At 48.3% G+C, this 19,994-nt stretch overlaps 1 protein-coding gene across 1 annotated transcript in view; it reads left to right on the top strand.

Moving 5' to 3' along the window:
* The window catches only part of nlgn2a (neuroligin 2a), a 241,779-nt gene that overhangs the window by 206,283 nt on the left and 15,502 nt on the right, over positions 1-19,994 (top strand). Inside the window, 1 exon segment of the mRNA XM_024134641.2 lies at positions 13,988-14,173. Coding sequence (XP_023990409.1) covers positions 13,988-14,173 — 186 coding nt within the window.

The following is a 19,994-nucleotide window of genomic DNA, read 5'->3' as shown; positions in this document are numbered from 1 at the left end:
CTTACAGTGCAACCAATAATTGGGAAGAAAAAAAAGGTACAAAAAAGGTGCAGGGGGATCTAGTGAACAAACCAAACAGTCCTGGCCAAAACTGACAGAATCCCCCCCTAGGAACGGCTCCTGACGTTCCTACCAGCCTTCTCAGGGTGGAGGACCCTGAACTGACGAATGAGGTCAGGGTCCAGTATGTCCTTGGCAGGAACCCAGGAGCGCTCCTCGGGACCGTAGCCTTCCCAGTCCACCAGATACTGCCAGGACCGGCACCGGCGGGAATCCAGTATCCGGTGGACGGTATTAAGCCGACTGGCCTCCGATGACACGGGGCGGAGGGGAGGTCTGCCTGCCGGGTAAGGGGAGAAAAACAACAGGTTTTAATAAAGAAATGTGAAATGTGGGATTGATTTTAAGGGATCTGGGTAAGTGCAGGGAAAAAGTAACGGGATTGACTCTCCTGGCAATCTTAAAGGGACCGATGAATCTCTGGGACAGCTTGCAAGACTCACCTTTAGCGGTAAATCTTTTGTTGAGAGCCATACTCTCTGGCCGGGGTACAGGGTAGGACGGGACGGCGACGTCTGTTGCTTGTCGCTGGTACTGCTGTGAGAACGCAGAGATTAAGACGGGCCTTCTTCCACGTAAGCCGACAGCGTCTGATGAACCTCGAGGCTGAAGGCACTCTGACTTCTGCCTCCTGGTCCGGGAACAATAGCGGAGCATAGCCAACTGACACTCATGCGGAGACAATACAGTGGAGGAGGAGCACAAGGTGTTGTGCGCGTACTCGGCCCAAACAATGAAGGATGACCATGTGGACGGGTTGTTGGAACCATACATCTGAGGGTGGTTTCCAGCTCCTGATTCATCCTCTGTTTGGCCGTTGGACTCCGGATGGTACCCTGAAGATAAACTGGCGTGGCCCTATGAGTTGGCAGAAGGCCTTCCAAAACCTTGAGGCGAACTGGGGACCTCTGTTCGGAAACCATATCTTGCGGGATACCAAAGACTCGGAACACATGGTTAATCACCAACTCAGCTGTTTTCCTTGGCAGAAGGTAACTTAGTCAAGGGAACGAATCTGGCCGCCTTAGAAACCTGTCGATGATGACTAGGATAGTAGTATTACCATGGGACGGAGGAAGGCCAGTAATAAAGTCAATGAGATATGGGACCAGGGTCGGTGGGAATAGATAGAGGTGAAGGAGTCCTTGAGGGCGGAGGTGAGAAGATTTGCCCTGGCAGCACACGGAACAGGCCTTGACGAAAGTGGCAACGTCTTCTTTTTATGGTGGGCCACCAGAACTTAACGCTGGATGAACTCCAAGGTGCGACCTACGCCGGGTGACAGGTGAGGCGAGAGGAGTGCCCCCACAGAAGGACTTGGGACGTTGCTGGCTTGGGAACAAACAACTGATTAGCAGGACCTCCTCAGGGCCGGTTCGATGGCTTGGCTTGTTTCACGGTATCCTCCACTTGCCACGAGATCGGAGCCACGATCTTAGCGGCCGGAAGGACAGTCATGTCAGTATCTTCTCGAATGGCGGAGAGTAGATCCGTGCAAGGCGTCCGGTTTGAGTATTCTTCGACCCGGGTCTATAGGTGAGATAAACTGGAATTGGCTGAAGAAAAGAGACCATCGAGCTTGTCTGGAGTTCAACCGCTTCGCCTGCTGGATATACTCCAGATTTTTGTGGTCCGTAAGCACTTGAAACGGTTGAGAAGCCCCTCGAGCCAGTGTCTCCATTCCTTCAATGCCATCTTAACCGCTAGGAGCTCACGATCCCCCACATCGTAATTCCTCTCGGCCGGCGGTAAGCCGGTGAGAGAGAAGAGGCGCAAGGATGAAGCTCTTGTCTTCACCCTCTGAGACAGGACAGCTCCAACACCCATCTCTGAGTGCGTCTACCTCCACCACAAAAGGTTCATCCGCCGTCGGTAGTGTCAGGATGGGAGCAGAGAGGATGCGCTGCTTGAGTCCTTGGAAGCCGTCTCAGCTTCTCTTCCCCAGAAACCTTGTGTTGCCACCTTGGTTAACGCTGAGAGAGGGACTGCCACCGAGCTGAAAGTTCTTGATGAACTTGCGGTAGAAGTTAGTGAAGCCCAGAAACGCTGAACTTCCTTAACGGACTTGGGGGTGGGCCAATCTGCTACCGCCCCTACCTTCTTGGGATCCATCTGGACTCGCCCGGGTTCCACTACAAATCCCAGGATTGTACTCGAGAGGAATGGAATTCACACTTTTCAGGCTTAACGTACAAATGGCTGTCTAGAAGGCGTTTGAGCACTTGTCTGAACATGCTTAGTTGTGTTCTTGAAGGGAGCTCGAAAAGATGAGGATGTCATCCAAGTAAACAAACACGAAATGTTAAGCATATCCCTAAGCAACATCGTTTATGAGCGCTTGAACACAGCCGGGGCGTTGGTCAGGCCGAAGGGCATCACCAAGTATTCGTAGTGACCAGTAGGCGTGTTGAAAGCGGTCTTCCACTCGTCACCGGGTTTGATCCGCACAAGATGGTATGCGTTCCGCAGGTCAAGCTTAGTGAAGACCACTGCTTCCTGGAGCAGCTCAAAGGCTGTGGCCATAAGGGGTAGCGGGTAGGGTTACGGACGGTTATGGCATTAAGTCCCCGGTAGTCGATGCAAGCCGTAATCCCGTCTTTTTTGGCCACAAGAAAAACCCTGCTCCCGCCGGCGAGGTGATGGACGCATGAGGCCTGCTGCCAGAGAGTCCTTGATGTAGGTATCCATAGCAGCTCGTTCGGGAGGAGATAGGGAAAAGAATCCGACCCCTGGGAGGGCAGGTGCCCGGAACAGGTCGATGGGGAATCGTAAGGTCTATGGGTGGTAGTTTTGGTGGCCCTCTGTTTGCTAATACCGGTTTGAGGTCATGGTAAACTCGGGAAAGGTCGATGGATTTCTAGAGAACTCGGGAGGGAACTCGGGGAACTTGGGAAGATACAAGTGGCTTGGCACGTAGGACCCACTGCTTGATAGTGCCCAGACAGTCGATGTGAGGGTATGGCTGTGAAGCCAGGGTAATCCAAGGACGAGAGGGAACTCGGAACACGAGGTCAGATGAAAGTTCATCACTTCCTGGGTGTTGTGAAACTGAAAGTCGCAAGGGGGTAGTGACACGAGTGACAAGTCCAGATCCCAAAGGGTTCCATCCAACGTAGTAACCCTTATGGGATCACTTAGAGGTTCAGAGGGAAGCCATTTTCCTTCGCCCAGACACCATCCATGAAGTTACTGCGGCTCCAGAGTCTACCAAGGCTTGAAGGGGAAGCTCGTGGTTGTCCCAGGAAGGGTAACTGGAATGAGCAGGCGGGAGTTGGATGGATGGGAGGAGGTTATGTTTCCCGTTACAGTCCTCCCAGGCCTGCACGGGAGAGTGCGTTTTCCCTGGAGCCCGGGACACGTGGAGAGGAAATGGCCCGGTTTGCCGAATATAGACAGCATCGCTCCCTCATCCGCGGTCTCTCTCAGCCTGGAGATGCGTCCAACCTGCATGGGTTCCGGTGGAGTCAGCGAGGATAAAGGTGGAGCTCGGAGCTGGGACCGATAGGAGCTAGGGTGAGAGATCTACGGTTGAGCTCTCTCTCTCTCAGACGCTGGTCTATGCGTGAAGCCAACTTGATCAGGGACTCGAGGTTGTCTGGTGGTTCCCGAGTGGCCAGTTCATCTTGGATGGTGTCGGAAAGACCCTTCAAAAAGCACACTGTGAGCGCCTCGTCGTTCCAGCCACTCGCTGCTGCACACGTGTGGAACTGGATGGCATAGTCCGTCACGCTGCGCCGACCTTGGCGGAGAATCAGGAGCTGTTTGGCTGAGTCAGGACCGCTGGTAGGACCTTGAAACACTCGCTTGAATTCTTCAGCAAAGGTAGAGTAGCTGGCACAGCAGGACTTTGGGCATCCCACACAGCAGTAGCCCAGGCTAGGGCTTTTTCCGACAGCAGGGTGATGATGTATGCTATCTTGGACCGGTCGGTGGAAAGACGAGACACAGAGAGAATGAGAGTTGGGTCGTTAACACACAGACACAGAGAAAGAGAGTTGGGTCGTTAACACACAGACACAGAGAAAGAGTTGGGTCGTTAACACACAGACACAGAGAAAGAGAGTTGGGTTGTTAACACACATAGAGAGAAAGAGAGTTGGGTCATTAACACACAGACACAGAGAAAGAGAGTTGGGTCGTTAACACACACAGAGAGAAAGAGTTGAGTCGTTAACACACAGACACAGAGAGAAAGAGAGTTGGGTCGTTAACACACAGACACACAGAAAGAGAGTTGGGTCGCTAACACACACAGAGAGAGCGTTGGGCAGAATGAATAGCTATTTATTTACCTTGTTCATTCATTCGTGTTACCAGATGAATTATGCATCAGGGTCATGAACAACTCTTAGGGTCTTGAACATTTCTCTCTCTCTTTCTCTCCCTCTAGCCATCTCTCTTTTATTTAACTCTTGGAAAGAGCACTCTGTTTATCTCTCTCTATTATAAAAAGTAGGGGATTACATTTCCTGGACAACAACAGGAGCGGAGAGAGAGAATGTGAGAGAGAAAGGGAGTAGAGAAGAGGGAGATGGACACTTAGACTGCGAGAGAGGAGAAAGAGAGAGAGATACAGAGAGAGAGACATAAAGAGAAATGACTAGAGTGCTGTGTTCAGCTCCCACTAGGCTGGGGATAATCTGTCAGGGTACTGTACTGTACCGCTGTACAGCATAGTGCGTCGTCCCGGAGATACATACACACACGTTACATCCTGTCACTCACACAGACACCTACACTCAGAAAAAAAAGGTACCGAATTGTACTTAAAGGGGTTTAAACGCTGTCGGTGTAGTGGTACCCTGTAAGGTACAGTACATCCATACAATTACTTGTAGGAATATAATCGCACCCTTGCAGTTCGTTCCTTAAGAGACAAAATGTACAGATTAGCATTTTTAGGGTACCGCCACAGTGACAAAGCCATTTGTTCCTTTTGTAAGTGGCAAAAATGTACCTCTTCGCTATACCAAGAGCCTCACGTGTACACGCCATCCACCTTCTGACACCAATGTAGCAAATTCAAGGGGTGGCCCCGACCGTGCCTCGAACCTGGGTCCAGCAACTGTCAAGCTGAAACCTTAACCATTACGCCAATAGGTCCGTACCCCTGATCTATGTCACTCAGTGTTGTTTTAAGACTGCTGTACTGTTAGTTACGGCTCTTTATTGTCACCTGATCTCATGTCAGCTTTTAAAGATTTCAGAACTGGCAGTGGACATGCTCAAACTTGAATTAACATAACCGTATACTATTTCAACTGAAGCAACACTTCCACTCACCGGTGGCCAAAAATAACTAACTGAAAGCCACACCATGACTAAGCCATGCCTCCAATGGAGATACCTTTTATATTCACAATTTGGGAACCAAAATGTACCATCGTACTCTTTATCCACACATGTACCCTAAAAGGTACGGAACAGTACCATGTGAGATCATATGTGTACCCCTGAAGATACGTTGTGTATTTTGATCTTTGTGTACCCCAGGGAACAATACCGTACCCTAACCGTACAGCGGTCTAAGACACTGCATCTCAGTGCAAGAGGCGTCACCACAGTCCCTGGTTCAAATCCAGGCTGTATCACATCCGGCGGTGATTGGGATTCCCATAGGGCGGCGCACAATTGGCCCAGAGTCGTCCGGGTTTGGCCGGGGTAGGCCGTCATTGTAAATAAGAATGTGTTCTTTACTGACTAGCCTAGTTAAATAAAGGTAATACAAATGACATGTACAAATAGAAGAGAGATAGAGGGAAGGATGAAGAAAGAGTGGTACCAAGTAAGGAGTTGGAATGACATTTTACCCACCCACACTAACCCCTATGTGAACTGTCATTAATACAGATATGCATGTTAAATGCACACACGCATGCACCTTCCTCGCTGTGTGTAATTCATGTATGTGAAGTGCCTCTCATCAGTGGACTGCAGTAGAGAGCTACGGAACAGCCAGTGGTGCGAGGAGGCAGCCATCCAGAAGTCAGATGTGTGTGTAGAAATGAGATAAGCCAACAATTCCCTTTGTCATTAGTTTCCTATCCTACCCACTCCTCACCGCACCGCTATCGATGCCAATGGGCCTTATCTGACAAACACTATTCAAATATTCACTGAGCTCTGCATAACTGCCACAGTCATCACTGAGATTAAATGCGTTTTATCATATCATTTGCATATTTTAATTACATTGACGGAGGGGGGAAAAAGCGGAGATTTTTTGCGTGTGTGTGTGTTTGAGATGAACATAGCAAGTCTGATTTCTCTCTGAGCTGGAGGGGTTGTGTGTGTGTATGTGTGTTTATGTGAGTGTTTGTGTGTGTGTTTGTGCGTGTGATATAGTGAATGTCGTGACTTCAGTGTGTGGTTCGTGTGTGAGTCTTGAGTGGTGGAGGGCTGGTTGAGTTGGATTGACATCCTAACGGCATCATCCTCACATGATAACGATAGTTTCAAAACCAGAGTGTGGGCCACAACACAAGTTTACAGACGAGTCCAAATATAATTGAATAAAGTTGCATAGAGAATGAATCTGAATAGAATCTATCTGTGTAGTTCCCCTGTGATCAAGATGTGGCGTTGCTCAGTGTTCTATGTTATTTAAGGGTAGGATGTGGGATTGCCACACACGTGCACACACACACCATTCGGTCTGTCAATATGCATAGTGCAGGCTTTCTGTGGGACTTTTTCAGTAGACCACCATTCTCTGGCAGGTAAACACAGGGTATTTTCATATATTATTATTGTTATTAATACATTTATCGGTGCACAGCTGTTCCTGAGCGAGGGATGGAGGAGAGGGATGGACGGCAGATTGCACTTAATTGGTCGCTCTTTTTCATGTTTCATTTTTTTCTCTCCCCCTCATCACCTCTTTCCTTAATTTCAATGATTTATTCTCCTCATTCATGTTTGGCTTTGATGTCCGCCGCTGGCCGCGATATCCTGCTGCGGTTCACACTGGCCCATCTGGTGACATCACATGTATGTTCCCTGCCCATACATGCCCCCTAACACCCCTATTTCATCCCCCATTACCCCCAGAAACACACATGCACTCCACAGACACACACACACACACACACACACACACCACCACACCACACACACACACACACACACACACACACACACACACACACACACACACACACACACACACACACACACACACACACACACACACACACACACACACACACACACCCGCTTGGACATGTTGGAGATCCCCAGGGACTGGGAGAGAGAAGAGGTAGAGGAGAGTTGAGGCGAACAAGAAGAGGTGAGGAGGAGGGAGGACTGTGGGAGGAGCCATCTTGGGAACACACACTGCCTTGGATCAGTGTGTTGATCGGCTTCTCCACAGAGCTATTGTTCCTCAGGCCTGTAAAATGTCACAAGGCAACAAGTGTAACGATGACAAACACCACCAGGCACTCTATAAAAAACTATTGGAACGCAGAGGCTGAGGACTCTCTGCAATGGCTACACACACCTCTCGCAGTCACTTACTCACCTTTGACGGACAGTCTCCTTTCCTTCTCCTTTCTCTGCCCCCCCCCTCTCTCTCTGGGGTGTGTGCGAGGAGTTGGGTGGTGTGTGACTCTCCTCCCAAGGTCCCTGCGGCACAGTTGGAATCACCCTGATGAAAGGCTGAATGCAATCAATCGCGTTACAAACATGCTGAGATATAACACACACACACCACACCACACAACACACCATTAACAATTCATTTGGTGGTAACATCCGCATATTTGTGCACATTAAAACAAAGAGACACACACACCCAATATGATAGCTAGGGGGAATGCTGCAGACAGAGAGCGTGCAGGAAGCTCTCTGTCACACAGTCATACTCAGCGGAGCTGCCTGGTTTCTGTCTCACAAGCACATACTGTTCACACACAAGCCATATGTCGCTGTACCATAACTCCGATAGAGATACAAATGCAGGGGGTTTAACGAAGAGCGTTGAAAGTACAAACTGATCAGAAACAGACCAGAGGAAGTACTTTTTAAAGAGAAGGAATGTGGGAGGATGGTACGATGATGACGAAAGAAAAGGGAGGAAAAGAGGGAAGGAGAGAGGCGAAGCCTGCCTTTGGCGCCCACCGTGGTTCTTCTCTTTTTGTCTGTTTGTTCAAATCCTAACTGTTGTTTTTCAGGGGAATAGACTGCTGCTGTTCTGAGTGGAGAGGGGGATCCTTATCTGTATCCCCCCCCCCCCCCTCTACACACAAACACGCACACTACAAACGCACACACCACTTCAAACACACACACACTTTACATATACACACACACACGTCCTCCCTGCTGAGGGTCTCGCCCGGGGTGACAGCAACTGGAACACAAAATCGGAATAATTTAGAACCTCACATGGTGCACAGGAATAATTGCAACGGCAGCCAAGAAATACTAACAACGAATGTTTTAGAATACGATATTAGAATAGTTCCAAAAACAAACGAGGGAGGGAGGAATGGAGGGAGGGAGGGAGAGAGAGAGAGAGAGAGGACAGATGAGGGAACAAACTACACAGGGCCACAGACAAACCAATTGTTAAACGTTGAGTTGTTAAACTGCTTCCCCAATCAAAAGCCCTGGATTAACACCGAGGTTGGTGCTAAACTTAAGAGCAGGGCTACCTCACACAGAGCTATCGCAGACAACCCTGAGACTACGGCTGAGGACAGGAACAAGTACAATTAGTCCCACTGTGACCTCCACAGAGTCATCAAACGAGCAAAAGGACAATATAGGAATACGGTGAAATCATATTACACAGGTGCCGATGTCCCCCACTTGTGGCAGGGGCAACAGTCCATTAGGGATTACAAAAGAAGACCCAGCCGTGATCTGCCCGACGATGCCTCTCTACCAGACGAAGTCAAGGCATTTTATGCACCCTTTGACAACAACAACATCGTGCCGGGTGTGAGGGCCGTCACCGACCCAGAACACTGGGTGATCTCGCTCTCTGAGGCCCACGTGACAAAGGTCTTTTCATCAGGACAACACCTGCAAGGCCGCGGGTCCGGACAGTATCCCAGGGTGTGTTCTCAGAGTATGTGCAGAACAGCTGGCACACATATTCACAGTCATTTTCAACCTCTCCTTGTCCCAGTATTTGTATACCGCCCCAACAGATCCATAGGTGATGCCATCTCAATTGCTCTCCACACTGCCCTCACCCACCTAGATAAGAGGAATACCTATGCTCTTCATTGACTACTTCTCAGCGTTCAACCCCATTGTCCCCTCCAAGTTCGTCACCAAGCTTAGGACTCTGGGTCTGAACACCTCCCTCTGCAACTGGATCATGGACTTCCTGACGGGCCGACCCCAGGTGGTGAGCGTAGGCAACATCACCTCCGCCACGCTGACCCTCAACACAGGGGCCCCACAGGGGTGTGTGCTTAGTCCCTTCCTGTACTCCCTGTTCACCCACGACTGCGTGGCCACACACGACTCCAACACCATCATCAAGTTTGCTGACGACACGACGGTGGTAGGTCTGATCATTGGCGACGATGAGTCAGCCTACAGGGAGGAGGTCAGTGACCTGGGAGTGTGGTGCCGGAACAACAACCCCTCCCTCAACGTCACTAGGACCAAGCACGCCCCCATCCACATAGACTCGTGAAGAAGGCACGACAGCTCCTCTTCCCCCTCAGAAGGTTGAAAAAGTTTGTCATTGACCCTTAAATCCTCAAACCGTTCTGTACCACTGAGAGCGTTTTGACTGGCTGCATCACTTCCTGGTATGGCCATAGCACCGCCCTCGATCGCATGGTGCTACAGATGGTGGCGCTGACAGCCCAGTTCATCACTGGGGCCGAGCTCCCGGCCATCTAGGACATCTATGTCAGGCGGTGTGGTATGGTAGGAAGACCCGGAAAATCGTTAAAGACTCCAACTACCCAAGTCATAGACCATTCTCTCTGCTTCCGCACGGCAAACGCTAGTCTGGCACCAACAGGCTCTTGAACAGCTTCTATCTCCAAACAATAAGACTGATGAGTAGCTAACAAAATAGCTACATGGACTATTTGAGTTAACCTTGTATCGTTATTGACCTTTGCACTGTCTTTATGCTCAGTCACACACACACTCCATCATTTGCTCACACGCATAATACGCACATACATTTACACTGAATCTACACACACACACACACACACACACATACAATCATCATATACACTGCTGCTACTCTGTTTATCATCTATCCTGATGCCTAGTTACCTTACCACTATGCATATCTACCTCTATCGATCCAGTATCCCTGTAAATATGGTACTGGAACTGACCCGGTATATACAATAGTATGCTACTTACTTATTGTTTTCTGCATATTTATTTTTACTTCTCGTGTGTTTTTATTCTAGTATAACAGTTATATTAATTACTGCAGTTGGCTTTTGAGTTTGCAAGAAAGGCATTTCACTGTACTTGTCCATGTGACATTCAAAACGTGAAACTTGGTGTTCATGGTGTAAGAGGTCTCTTCATCTCCCTCTCTTTCCAACACTATGTGTAGTTGACCCTGTTAAATGCCTCGCCGTTTACAGCTGCTGTAAGGAGTAGTGGCAGGAGAGACCGAATGAGACAGGATGACAGGTTGGGTCTCGCTGTGACAGCGGCGTAAGGCAGGAGAGTATCGTGTGGCAGTTGTAATGACATATTTAGGCTGCGGCGTGGGGTTGGTAACAGGCCTTCCTGCCTGTCTTCCTGTCTGTCTTCCTGCCTGTCTTCCTTCCTGTCTGTCCTCCTAGTAGATGTCTGAATTAAAGGAAAGGCAACTGTAAATAATCCTTACAAAGATCATGTTAAATAATGGACCCGCTATATAGACCATTGCTTTATGAAATTAAATTAAACACGTTTCTTAACTACATTAACTTGAGTAGAGTAAATGTCCTTCACTCTGGGAAAGAACATTAACTCTGTACAGTTCTTAGATGTACATGTTACAAAGAAGGGGACCATCTCTAAGTACTACAGTATTACAGAAAACCCAACAGATCAAAAATTCTATACTTACAACTGATCGTTGCCATTCTAGAAAGAGGTTTACCAGTCAGCCAACTTCATAGACTGCGTCGCGTCTGTGACACAGAGGAAGAATACGATAGACAATCACACTCTCTCCTTGAGCGTTTCCGCTCGAGAGGATACCCCCGATACCTGGCTGGATAAATCTCCAAAACAAGTTTAAAAGCTTGAACAGGAGCCAGTTACTTCATAAATCCCAAGAAAAACCGGAGAAACCGTTTTCTGTAAACTATCGTTTTCTGTAAACTCAACTGTCTTTTGCCAATAAGCACTGGCAAATACTGTCGTCAGACTCGTCCTTTAAATTCTGCCTTCTAGATCCATCTTCATTCACCTTTAACGATCAAGAAATCTATCAAACGTATTAGTTCCATCAGATGTGGTCAGAGAGGGAAAGGAGGCCTTCAGAAAAGGATTTCCCCCTGTAGATCATGTACCTATGAGAGGACGTGATGTCTAACTTGCGCTGCTAAAGGCTCTATTTAGATGTTCTCGCAATTGGCTTCATATTGGATCCAAGGCTTCATCCCTTGGAAGTCATTCTTGGGGAACATGAATCCGCTGTCAGACGTCAAACGCATCACCTCGCCCGTTTTCGAGACACTTTATAGAACGAATGAAAAGAGGGGATTGCGACAACAAACGACTCCAAAGAGATATATCAATGAAATTCCGTATCCCCACGTGGTTTAAACGAAGAACCAGATTTCCCCTCCTGCCTATAGGCCAAATTTAGACTGTAATACAAGAACACTGTCCGTATCAGATTTTGCACATCATTTATGACTTAGCCCCACTTATTTATGAAGGGCCGAGCCTGATGTCCTATGTGGTAAGTTATCTCATGAATTGATATAATGTATCCAAGTGAGCAGACACCTAAAGCAATTGATTCATGAATGGTTAATGCCTGATGTCCCCCAATTGCCCTCCGTGCCCACACCCATACACTATAGAATTCTGTATTTCTCTGTCACTAACTTGTATACAGGTAGACCAGAGAAGAATCATCCCTGATTGGCAGATAAATTGGCAACCCTGATTCGAAGCACCCGCTGCTCATCGGTTGCTCGCCTGGGTTTCCTGCAAATGCTGCTTTGAATGAAAAAGATTTGTACCTACACACTGAAGTAGCCCAACAAGCCGAAACGCCCGTGTATGCCATCCCTGATGCAGTGAACATATGTATTGTTTAAATGAAGGAAGCTTTATGCAACATCGTTTGAGTTATATTTATCTGAATTCACACCAACCAGACGTCTGGGAAGGTGTGATGGTCCTCTTTTGATTTGACACCTTGCTGCAAATGGAAGGATTGGAGAAGTGTGTGTGTGTGTGTGTGTGTGTGTGTGTGTGTTGTGTGTGTGTGTGTGTGTGTGTGTGTGTGTGTTGTGTGTGTGTGTGTGTGTGTGTGTGTGTGTGTGTGTGTTGTGTGTGTGTGTGTTGTTTGTATGACATTGGTTTTATTCCAACACTCCTACAAAACCATGTGTGTGTGTGTGGTGTGTATCTTAAATATTGGAAAGCCGTATCCAGCATGATTATTCAGAGCCAGGCAGACACAGCTGTTCCCCTCACACACACACACACACACACACACACACACACACACACACACACACACACACACACACACACACACACACACACACACACACACACACACACACACACACACACACACACACACACACAACCTGCACCTATGGACACACACACAGGAGACACACTGGCAGCCCTGGCATTACTGGCAGGCAGCACCCTACAGAATGAATACACACTGGGTATAGACAGGGTGAGGGTGATCCAACGGTCAGGGACACACTAAAGAGACAGGAGAAGCACGTACCCCCGTGCTCACAGGCAAACCCCGTGAGCACACACAAACACGCACATGCACCATCACCCTCACACACATACCAAACCCATGTATCACATGTTTGTGTGTCCATATGTTTATTCATTGTCCACCTGATTCAATAAGAGGCATAAAGACTTAGGTGTGTGTTAAAGGGAGACAACGCCAGCGTGTGTGTGTTTATATGTGTGTGTGAATGTGTGTGTGTCTCTCTCTCGCTCTGTCTCTGTGTGTGTGTGAGAGAGAGTCTTCTCTGTAGTGTCAGCTCTTTGATCAGCCTCCCCCTGCTCGGGAACCAACCCCTGGTGTCTTGGAGGCAGATGAAACGCACACACACACACACACACACACACGAAACCCTGTGCCTCTTTCTCTCTCTCTCTCTCTCTCTCTATCCGGGGCCGCCTCATAGCCACAGAACACCCACTATCTATCCTCTCTTTCTCCCTTCCCCTTAACAAGCGCTCCTTACCCCAGCTATTGGCTGAGGCTTTCATCTAGTATTGCACCAGTTTATTTATTAACAGCCCTTGGTTTTATGCTATACCCCCTTTATCTAAATATGTGAGCGGATAGGTGACTGTAGAATACGTGGGTAAACCCTGAAGGGTGGTTGACAAGGGTAAGGGTATGTAAACATTGGAGAGAGGGGAGTTTGGAGCTTTAAAAGCCGGTGATTCCTTTAGTTGCGTACCATACCTTAACAGTGTCAGGAAAGTAATGACGGGCCAAGCCTTCTTTCCGGGTTATTGTTGCTGACGTCCTCCCTCCCTCCTTCCCACTCTCTTCTGCTGTTTCTAGTGACCCAATTCGCTCCTATTCGAAAGCTGATTGCTTCAAAAGCTGACAAAATAAACGTTCTATTGGCGATGTCACCTTATTATCTCCTCTCTCTCTCTTTCCCTACCTTCTACCTTTCCACGGTCCCTCTCTCTTTTCTCGACCTACTTCCCCTTTCCTTCCTCCTCCTGCTCTCCACCTCTCCCCCTCTCTTTTCTACAGGCTTCCTGAGTACAGGGGACCAGTCAGCCAAGGGAAACTATGGTCTGTTGGATCAGATCCAGGCCCTGCGTTGGCTCAACGAGAACATCGGCCATTTTGGGGGCGACCCTGAGCGCATCACCATCTTCGGCTCCGGGGCGGGGGCGTCCTGCGTCAACCTGCTCATCCTCTCGCACCACTCCGAGGGTAAGGGGCACACTGGTGGGTCACATTCTTACTTGATTTGATTTGATTTGATTTACTTCTCAGTCTACTTAACCTTTGAACTGTGCGGTTACTCAAAAGGATAGGTTGGTTGAAAGTGAGTTCCCAGGGTACCGTTAGTCCAATTGCAACTGTGTCTCCTCATATATAATCAAATATACTACAATATAATTTCAGTATTCTTAACCCGGTAGAGTAAGAGAAAACGTACACTGTTGGTATTCACTGGAAGAGTAGAGGGTAGATTGGTCTGGTCATTCTATGGAAAAGTTAGGCGTATCCAATTGTCTTGTGGGTAGATTGTACCATCACTGAGAAGTCAATTCAATTTTCATTCATACTCTCTGTCTACGTACCTGGTTGAATCAAATTAAATGTGAAATTGTGAGTGTGCGATGTGGGTACTCACTCAAGAGGAGGAGGGATAGACTGGTTCAAAGTGAGCTCAGACTGACTCAGACTGTGTGACACCTTCTTATTCCACATAGAGTATCTGAGCAAAAAGTAGTGGACTACTTAAGGAATAGAGTGCAATTTGAGACAGAGATTCAAAGTTTAAATTGGGAGCAATGTGGTCCAATGACCTGCAAGGAAACCTCGACACACACTCTCATGCTTTGATCACAGCTATTACACTACCAGGTATACTCTGATAGAGAGATAAAAGGAGGAGAGAGATAAAAGGAGGAGAGAGATAAAAGGTGAAGAGAGATAAAAGATGGAGAGAGAGAGAGAGAGAGATAAAAGGTGAAGAGAGATAAAAGATGGAGGGAGAGCGAGAGATAAAAGGAGGAGAGAGGAGCGAGGGAGAGAGAGAGGGAGAGAGAGATAAAGAAGGCGAGAACAAGAGAGAGGGAGAGAGAGATAAAAGGTGAAGAGAGAAAAAAGATGCCGAGAGGAGAGAGAGATAAAAGGAGGAGAGAGGGAGGGAGAGAGAGTGAGAGGGTGAGAGATAAAAGGAAGAGAGAAAGAGAGAGGCGGGGAGAGAGGGAGAGAGAGAGAGAGAGAAAGGAGGAGAGGGATGAGAGAGATAAAAGGAGGAGAGAACGAGAGGGAGGGAGAGAGAGAGAGAAAAGGAGGAGAGGGATGAGAGAGATAAAAGGAGGAGAGAACGAGAGAGACAAAAGGAGGAGAGAACGAGAGAGGCGGAGAGAGAGGGTGAGAGATAAAAGGAAGAGAGAAAGAGAGAGGCGGGAGAGAGGGAGAGAGAAAAGGAGGAGAGGGATGAGAGAGATAAAAGGAGGAGAGAACGAGAGGGAGGGAGAGAGAGAGAGAAAAGGAGGAGAGGGATGAGAGAGATAAAAGGAGGAGAGAACGAGAGAGACAAAAGGAGGAGAGAACGAGAGACGCGGAGAGAGAGGGAGAGAGATAAAAGGAGGAGAGAACGAGAGGGAGGGAGAGAGAAAAGGAGGAGAGAACGAGAGAGAATGAGAGAGATAAAAGGAGGAGAGAACGAGAGGGAGGGAGAGAGAGAGAGAAAAGGAGAGAGGTATGAGAGAGATTAAAGGAGGAGAGAACGAGAGGGAGGGAGAGAGAGAGAGAAAAGGAGGAGAGGGATGAGAGAGATAAAAGGAGGAGAGAACGAGAGACAAAAGGAGAGAGAACGAGAGACGCGGAGAGAGAGGGAGAGAGATAAAAGGAGGAGAGAACGAGAGGGAGGGAGAGAGAAAAGGAGGAGAGAACGAGAGAGAATGAGAAGATAAAAGGAGGAGAGAACGAGAGGAAGGGAGAGACAAAAGGAGGAGAAGAACGAGAGAGAGGAGAGAGTTAAAAGGAGGAGAGAACGAGAGAGACGGAGAGAGAGGGAGAGAGTTAAAAGCAGGAGAGAGAGATATGAGTGTGTATTGTAAGTGTTTCAATCATCACGCTGTATGTCTCTGTGTCTGAAGATCAACCTGACCGCCATACAGTAATAACTCACATTTGTGTGTGTGTTGTGTGTGTGTGTGTGTGTGTGTGTTTGTGTGTTTGTGTGTGTGCGCGCGAGCATGTGCGTGTGTGTGAGTGTACACATGTGTACATGCATGCCTTTGTGCGTGTGGGTGCATGCAGGTGTGTGTGTGCATGAGACTGTGAGTAAACAACCTGTACAGTGTGCATGTCCTCTCCTCTCCTCACACCCTAACCTTCATGTTCTCTCCTCACACCCTAACCTTCATGTCCTCTCCACCCCTCACACCCAACCTTCATGTCCTCTCCTCCCCTCACACCCTAACCTTCATTTCCTCTCTCTCCTCACACCCTAACCTTCATGTTCTCTCCCCCCCTCACACCCTAACCTTCATGTCCTCTCCACCCCTCACACCCTAACCTTCATGTCTCTCCTCCCTCACACCCTAACCTTCATGTCCTCTCCTCTCCTCACACCCTAACCTTCATGTTTCTCCTCCTCACACCCCTAACCTTCAATGTCCTCTCCTCCCTCACACCCTAACCTTCATGTTCTCTCCTCTCCTCACACCCTAACCTTCCATGTTTCTCCTCTCCTCACCACCCTAACCTTCATGTCCTCTCCACCCCTCACACCCTAACCTTCATGTCCTCTCACCCCTCACACCCTAACCTTCATGTTCTCTCTCCCCTCACACCCTAACCTCATTGCTTCTCTCCTCCTCACACCCTAACCTTCATGTCTCTCCTCCCCTCACACCTAACCTTCATGTTCTCTCCACCCCTCACACCTAACTTCATGTTCTCTCCTCTCCTCACACCCACACCTTCATGTTCTCTCTCCCCTTACACCCTAACCTTCATGTCTCTCAACCCTCACACCCTAACCTATCAAATGTCCTCTCCTCCCTCACACCCTAATCTTCATGTCCTCCTCATGTCTCTTTCCACCTCCGCCAACTATGCCTCCCCCCTACGATGTTCTCTCCTTCTCATGCTCTCTCCCATTCCTTCAGTCCTCTCCCTCACACCCTAACCTTCATGCTCTCCTCTCCCTTCAGTTCCTCCCTCACACCCTAACCTTCATTTCCTCTCCTCCCCTCACACCCTAACCTTCATGTTCTCTCCTCCCCTCACACCCTAACCTTCATGTTCTCTCCTCTCCTCACACCCTAACCTTCATGTTCTCTCCTCTCCTCACACCCTAACCTTCATGTTCTCTCCTCTCCTCACACCCTAACCTTCATGTCCTCCGTCATCTCTCCTCTTGCCATTGACTCGTCTCCTCTGCTGCCACTCACCAATACATTGCAACCTGACCTCTCTGCTGTCAAACCCATCTTCATCATCATCGTCATCTAACCCCAGCCCTCCAGACTACTCCTCCACCTGTCACTCAAAGCCCCCGGGCCGCCAGGTAAGGAACATTCCCGCTCCCCTTGAAGAACGCCAATCATGTCATCCCACCAGTCAGCAAATGAACTGTGCCATGATATACATGAGTTTAAGGAGGAGAGGTGAATGGGGGAGGAGGGGAGGGGAAGGGGAGACACAGATTGTCATGATGAGAGAGGCGGGGGGGGAGTGAGAAGAGGTAGAGGAAGGGAATATGAGAGAGGGATAGAGTAAAGAAATACATTGATTGTTATGATTTAGGATTAAATATATACAGTGCCTTCGGAAAGTATTCAGACCCCTTGACCTTTTCCACATTTTGTTGCGTTACAGCCTTATTCTGAAATGGATTAAATGAAACATCCTTAGCAATCTACACACAATACCCTGTAACGACAAAGCGAAAACAGGTTTTTAGACATTTTTGCAAATTAATACAAAATGAAGAACAGAAATACCTTATTTACATAAGTATTCAGATCCTTTTCTATGGGACTCGTAATTGAGCTCAGGTGCATCCTGTTTCCATTGATCATCCTTGAGATGTTTATACAACTTTATTGTAGTCCACCTGTGGTAAATTCAATTGATTGGACGTGATTTGGAAAGGCACATAGCTGTCTATATCAGGTCCCACAGTTGACAGTGCATGTCAGAGCAAAAACCACACCATGAGGTCGAAGGAATTGTCCATAGAGCTCCGAGACAGGATTGTGTCGAGGCACAGATCTGGGGAAGGGTACCAAAAAATGTCTGCAGCATTGAAGGTCCCCAAGAACACAGTGATCTCCATCATTCTTAAATAGAAGAAGTTTGGAACCACCAAGACTCTTCCTAGAGCTGGCCGCCCGGGCCAAACTGAGCAATCGGGGGAGAAGGGTCTTGGTCAGGAAGGTGACCAAGAACCTGATGGTCACTCTGACAGAGCTCCAGAGTTCCCCTGTGGAGATGGGAGATGGGAGATCTCTGCTGCACTCTACCAATCAGGCCTTTATGGCCAGACGGAAGCCACTCTTCAGTAAAAGGCACATGACAGCCCGCTTGGAGTTTGCCAAAAGGCACCTAAAGACTCTCAGATCATGAGAAACAAGATTTTCTGGTCTGATGAAACCTAGATTGAACTATTTGGCCTGAATTCCAAGCGTAACGTTTGGAGGAAACCTGGCACCATCCCTACGGTGAAGCATGGTGGTGGCAGCATCATGCTGTGGGGATGTTTTTCAGCTGCAGGGACTGGGAGACTAGTCAGGATTGAGGCAAAGATGAACGGAGCAAAGTACATAGAGATCCTTGATGAAAACCTGCTCCAGAGCGCCTAGGATCTCAGACTGGGGCGAAGGTTCACCTTCCAACAGGACAACGACCCTAAGCACACAACCAAGACAACACAGGAGTGGCTTTGGGACAAGTCTCTGAATGTCCTTGAGTGGCCCAGCCAGAGCCCGGACTTAAACCCGATCGAACATCTCTGGAGAGACCTGAAAATAGCTGTGCAGCAACACTCCCCATCCAACCTGACAGAGCTTGAGAGGATCTGCGGAGAAGAATGGGAGAAACTCCCCAAATACAGGTGTGCCAAGCTTGTAGCGTCATACCCAAGAAGACTCGAGGCTGTAATCGCTGCCAAAGGTGCTTCAACAAAGTACTGAGTAACGGGTCTGAATACTTAAGTGAATGTGATATTTCATTTTTTTTTTATATATAAAGTAGCAAACATTTCTAAAAACCTGTTTTTGCTTTGTCATTATGGGGTATTGTGTGTAATTGATGGGGGGGGGGGGGGACAATTGAATCCATTTTAGAATAAGGCTGTAACGTAAACAAAATGTGGAAAAAGAACAAGGGATCTGAACACTTTCCAAAGGCACCGCATGAGCCCTTTTGTCACTGTATATCTCAGCCTTTTATCTCCCTCACTCTTTTTTCTTACTCTATCACTTCTTACAAACTTTCTCACCCCACTCTTCAACTCCCTCTCTCGCTCTTTCTCTGCTCTCTCTTTCTCTTTCTCTGCTCTCTCTCTCTCTCTCTCTCTCTCTCTCTCTCTCTCTCTCTCTCTCTCTCTCTCTCCCTCTCCTCTCTTCGCTCTCTCTCTCTCTCTCTCTCTCTCTCTCTCTCTCTCTCTCTCTCTCTCTCTCTCTCTTCTATGAGGAGTAATGCTGAGGTAGCAGGTAGGACTAGCTCGTGTCTGAGTCATACACTTCCTAATAAACTCCCTGGGAAATAGAGGCTCTGCTCTGCGTCACTGCTTAATTATTCACCAGGAATCTACAGGAGAGGAAAGGAGTGCGGAGGAAGAGAGCGAGACGAAGGGGGAACAGTAGGGAGGGATGAGAGCCCCCTCCTGTTACGAGGCACAGGACCGACGGAGAGAAATAGAAAAGACAGAGAGAGCGAGAGAAATCTGTGGGAAAGAGGAAGGAACATTTTCTTTTAGAAGCAGACTGTGTAGTCCCCCATCGATTCCCCAGTCTGGGCTGTATCATATCATTTCAAGTCTGAGATTGTTGGAGTCAGA

This window comes from Salvelinus sp. IW2-2015, linkage group LG3 (assembly GCF_002910315.2).
Source record: "Salvelinus sp. IW2-2015 linkage group LG3, ASM291031v2, whole genome shotgun sequence".
In the NCBI taxonomy this organism is placed as follows: Eukaryota; Metazoa; Chordata; class Actinopteri; order Salmoniformes; family Salmonidae; genus Salvelinus; species Salvelinus sp. IW2-2015.
Note: the sequence above shows the minus strand (reverse complement) of the source record. Positions and strands in the feature narration are given on the sequence as shown.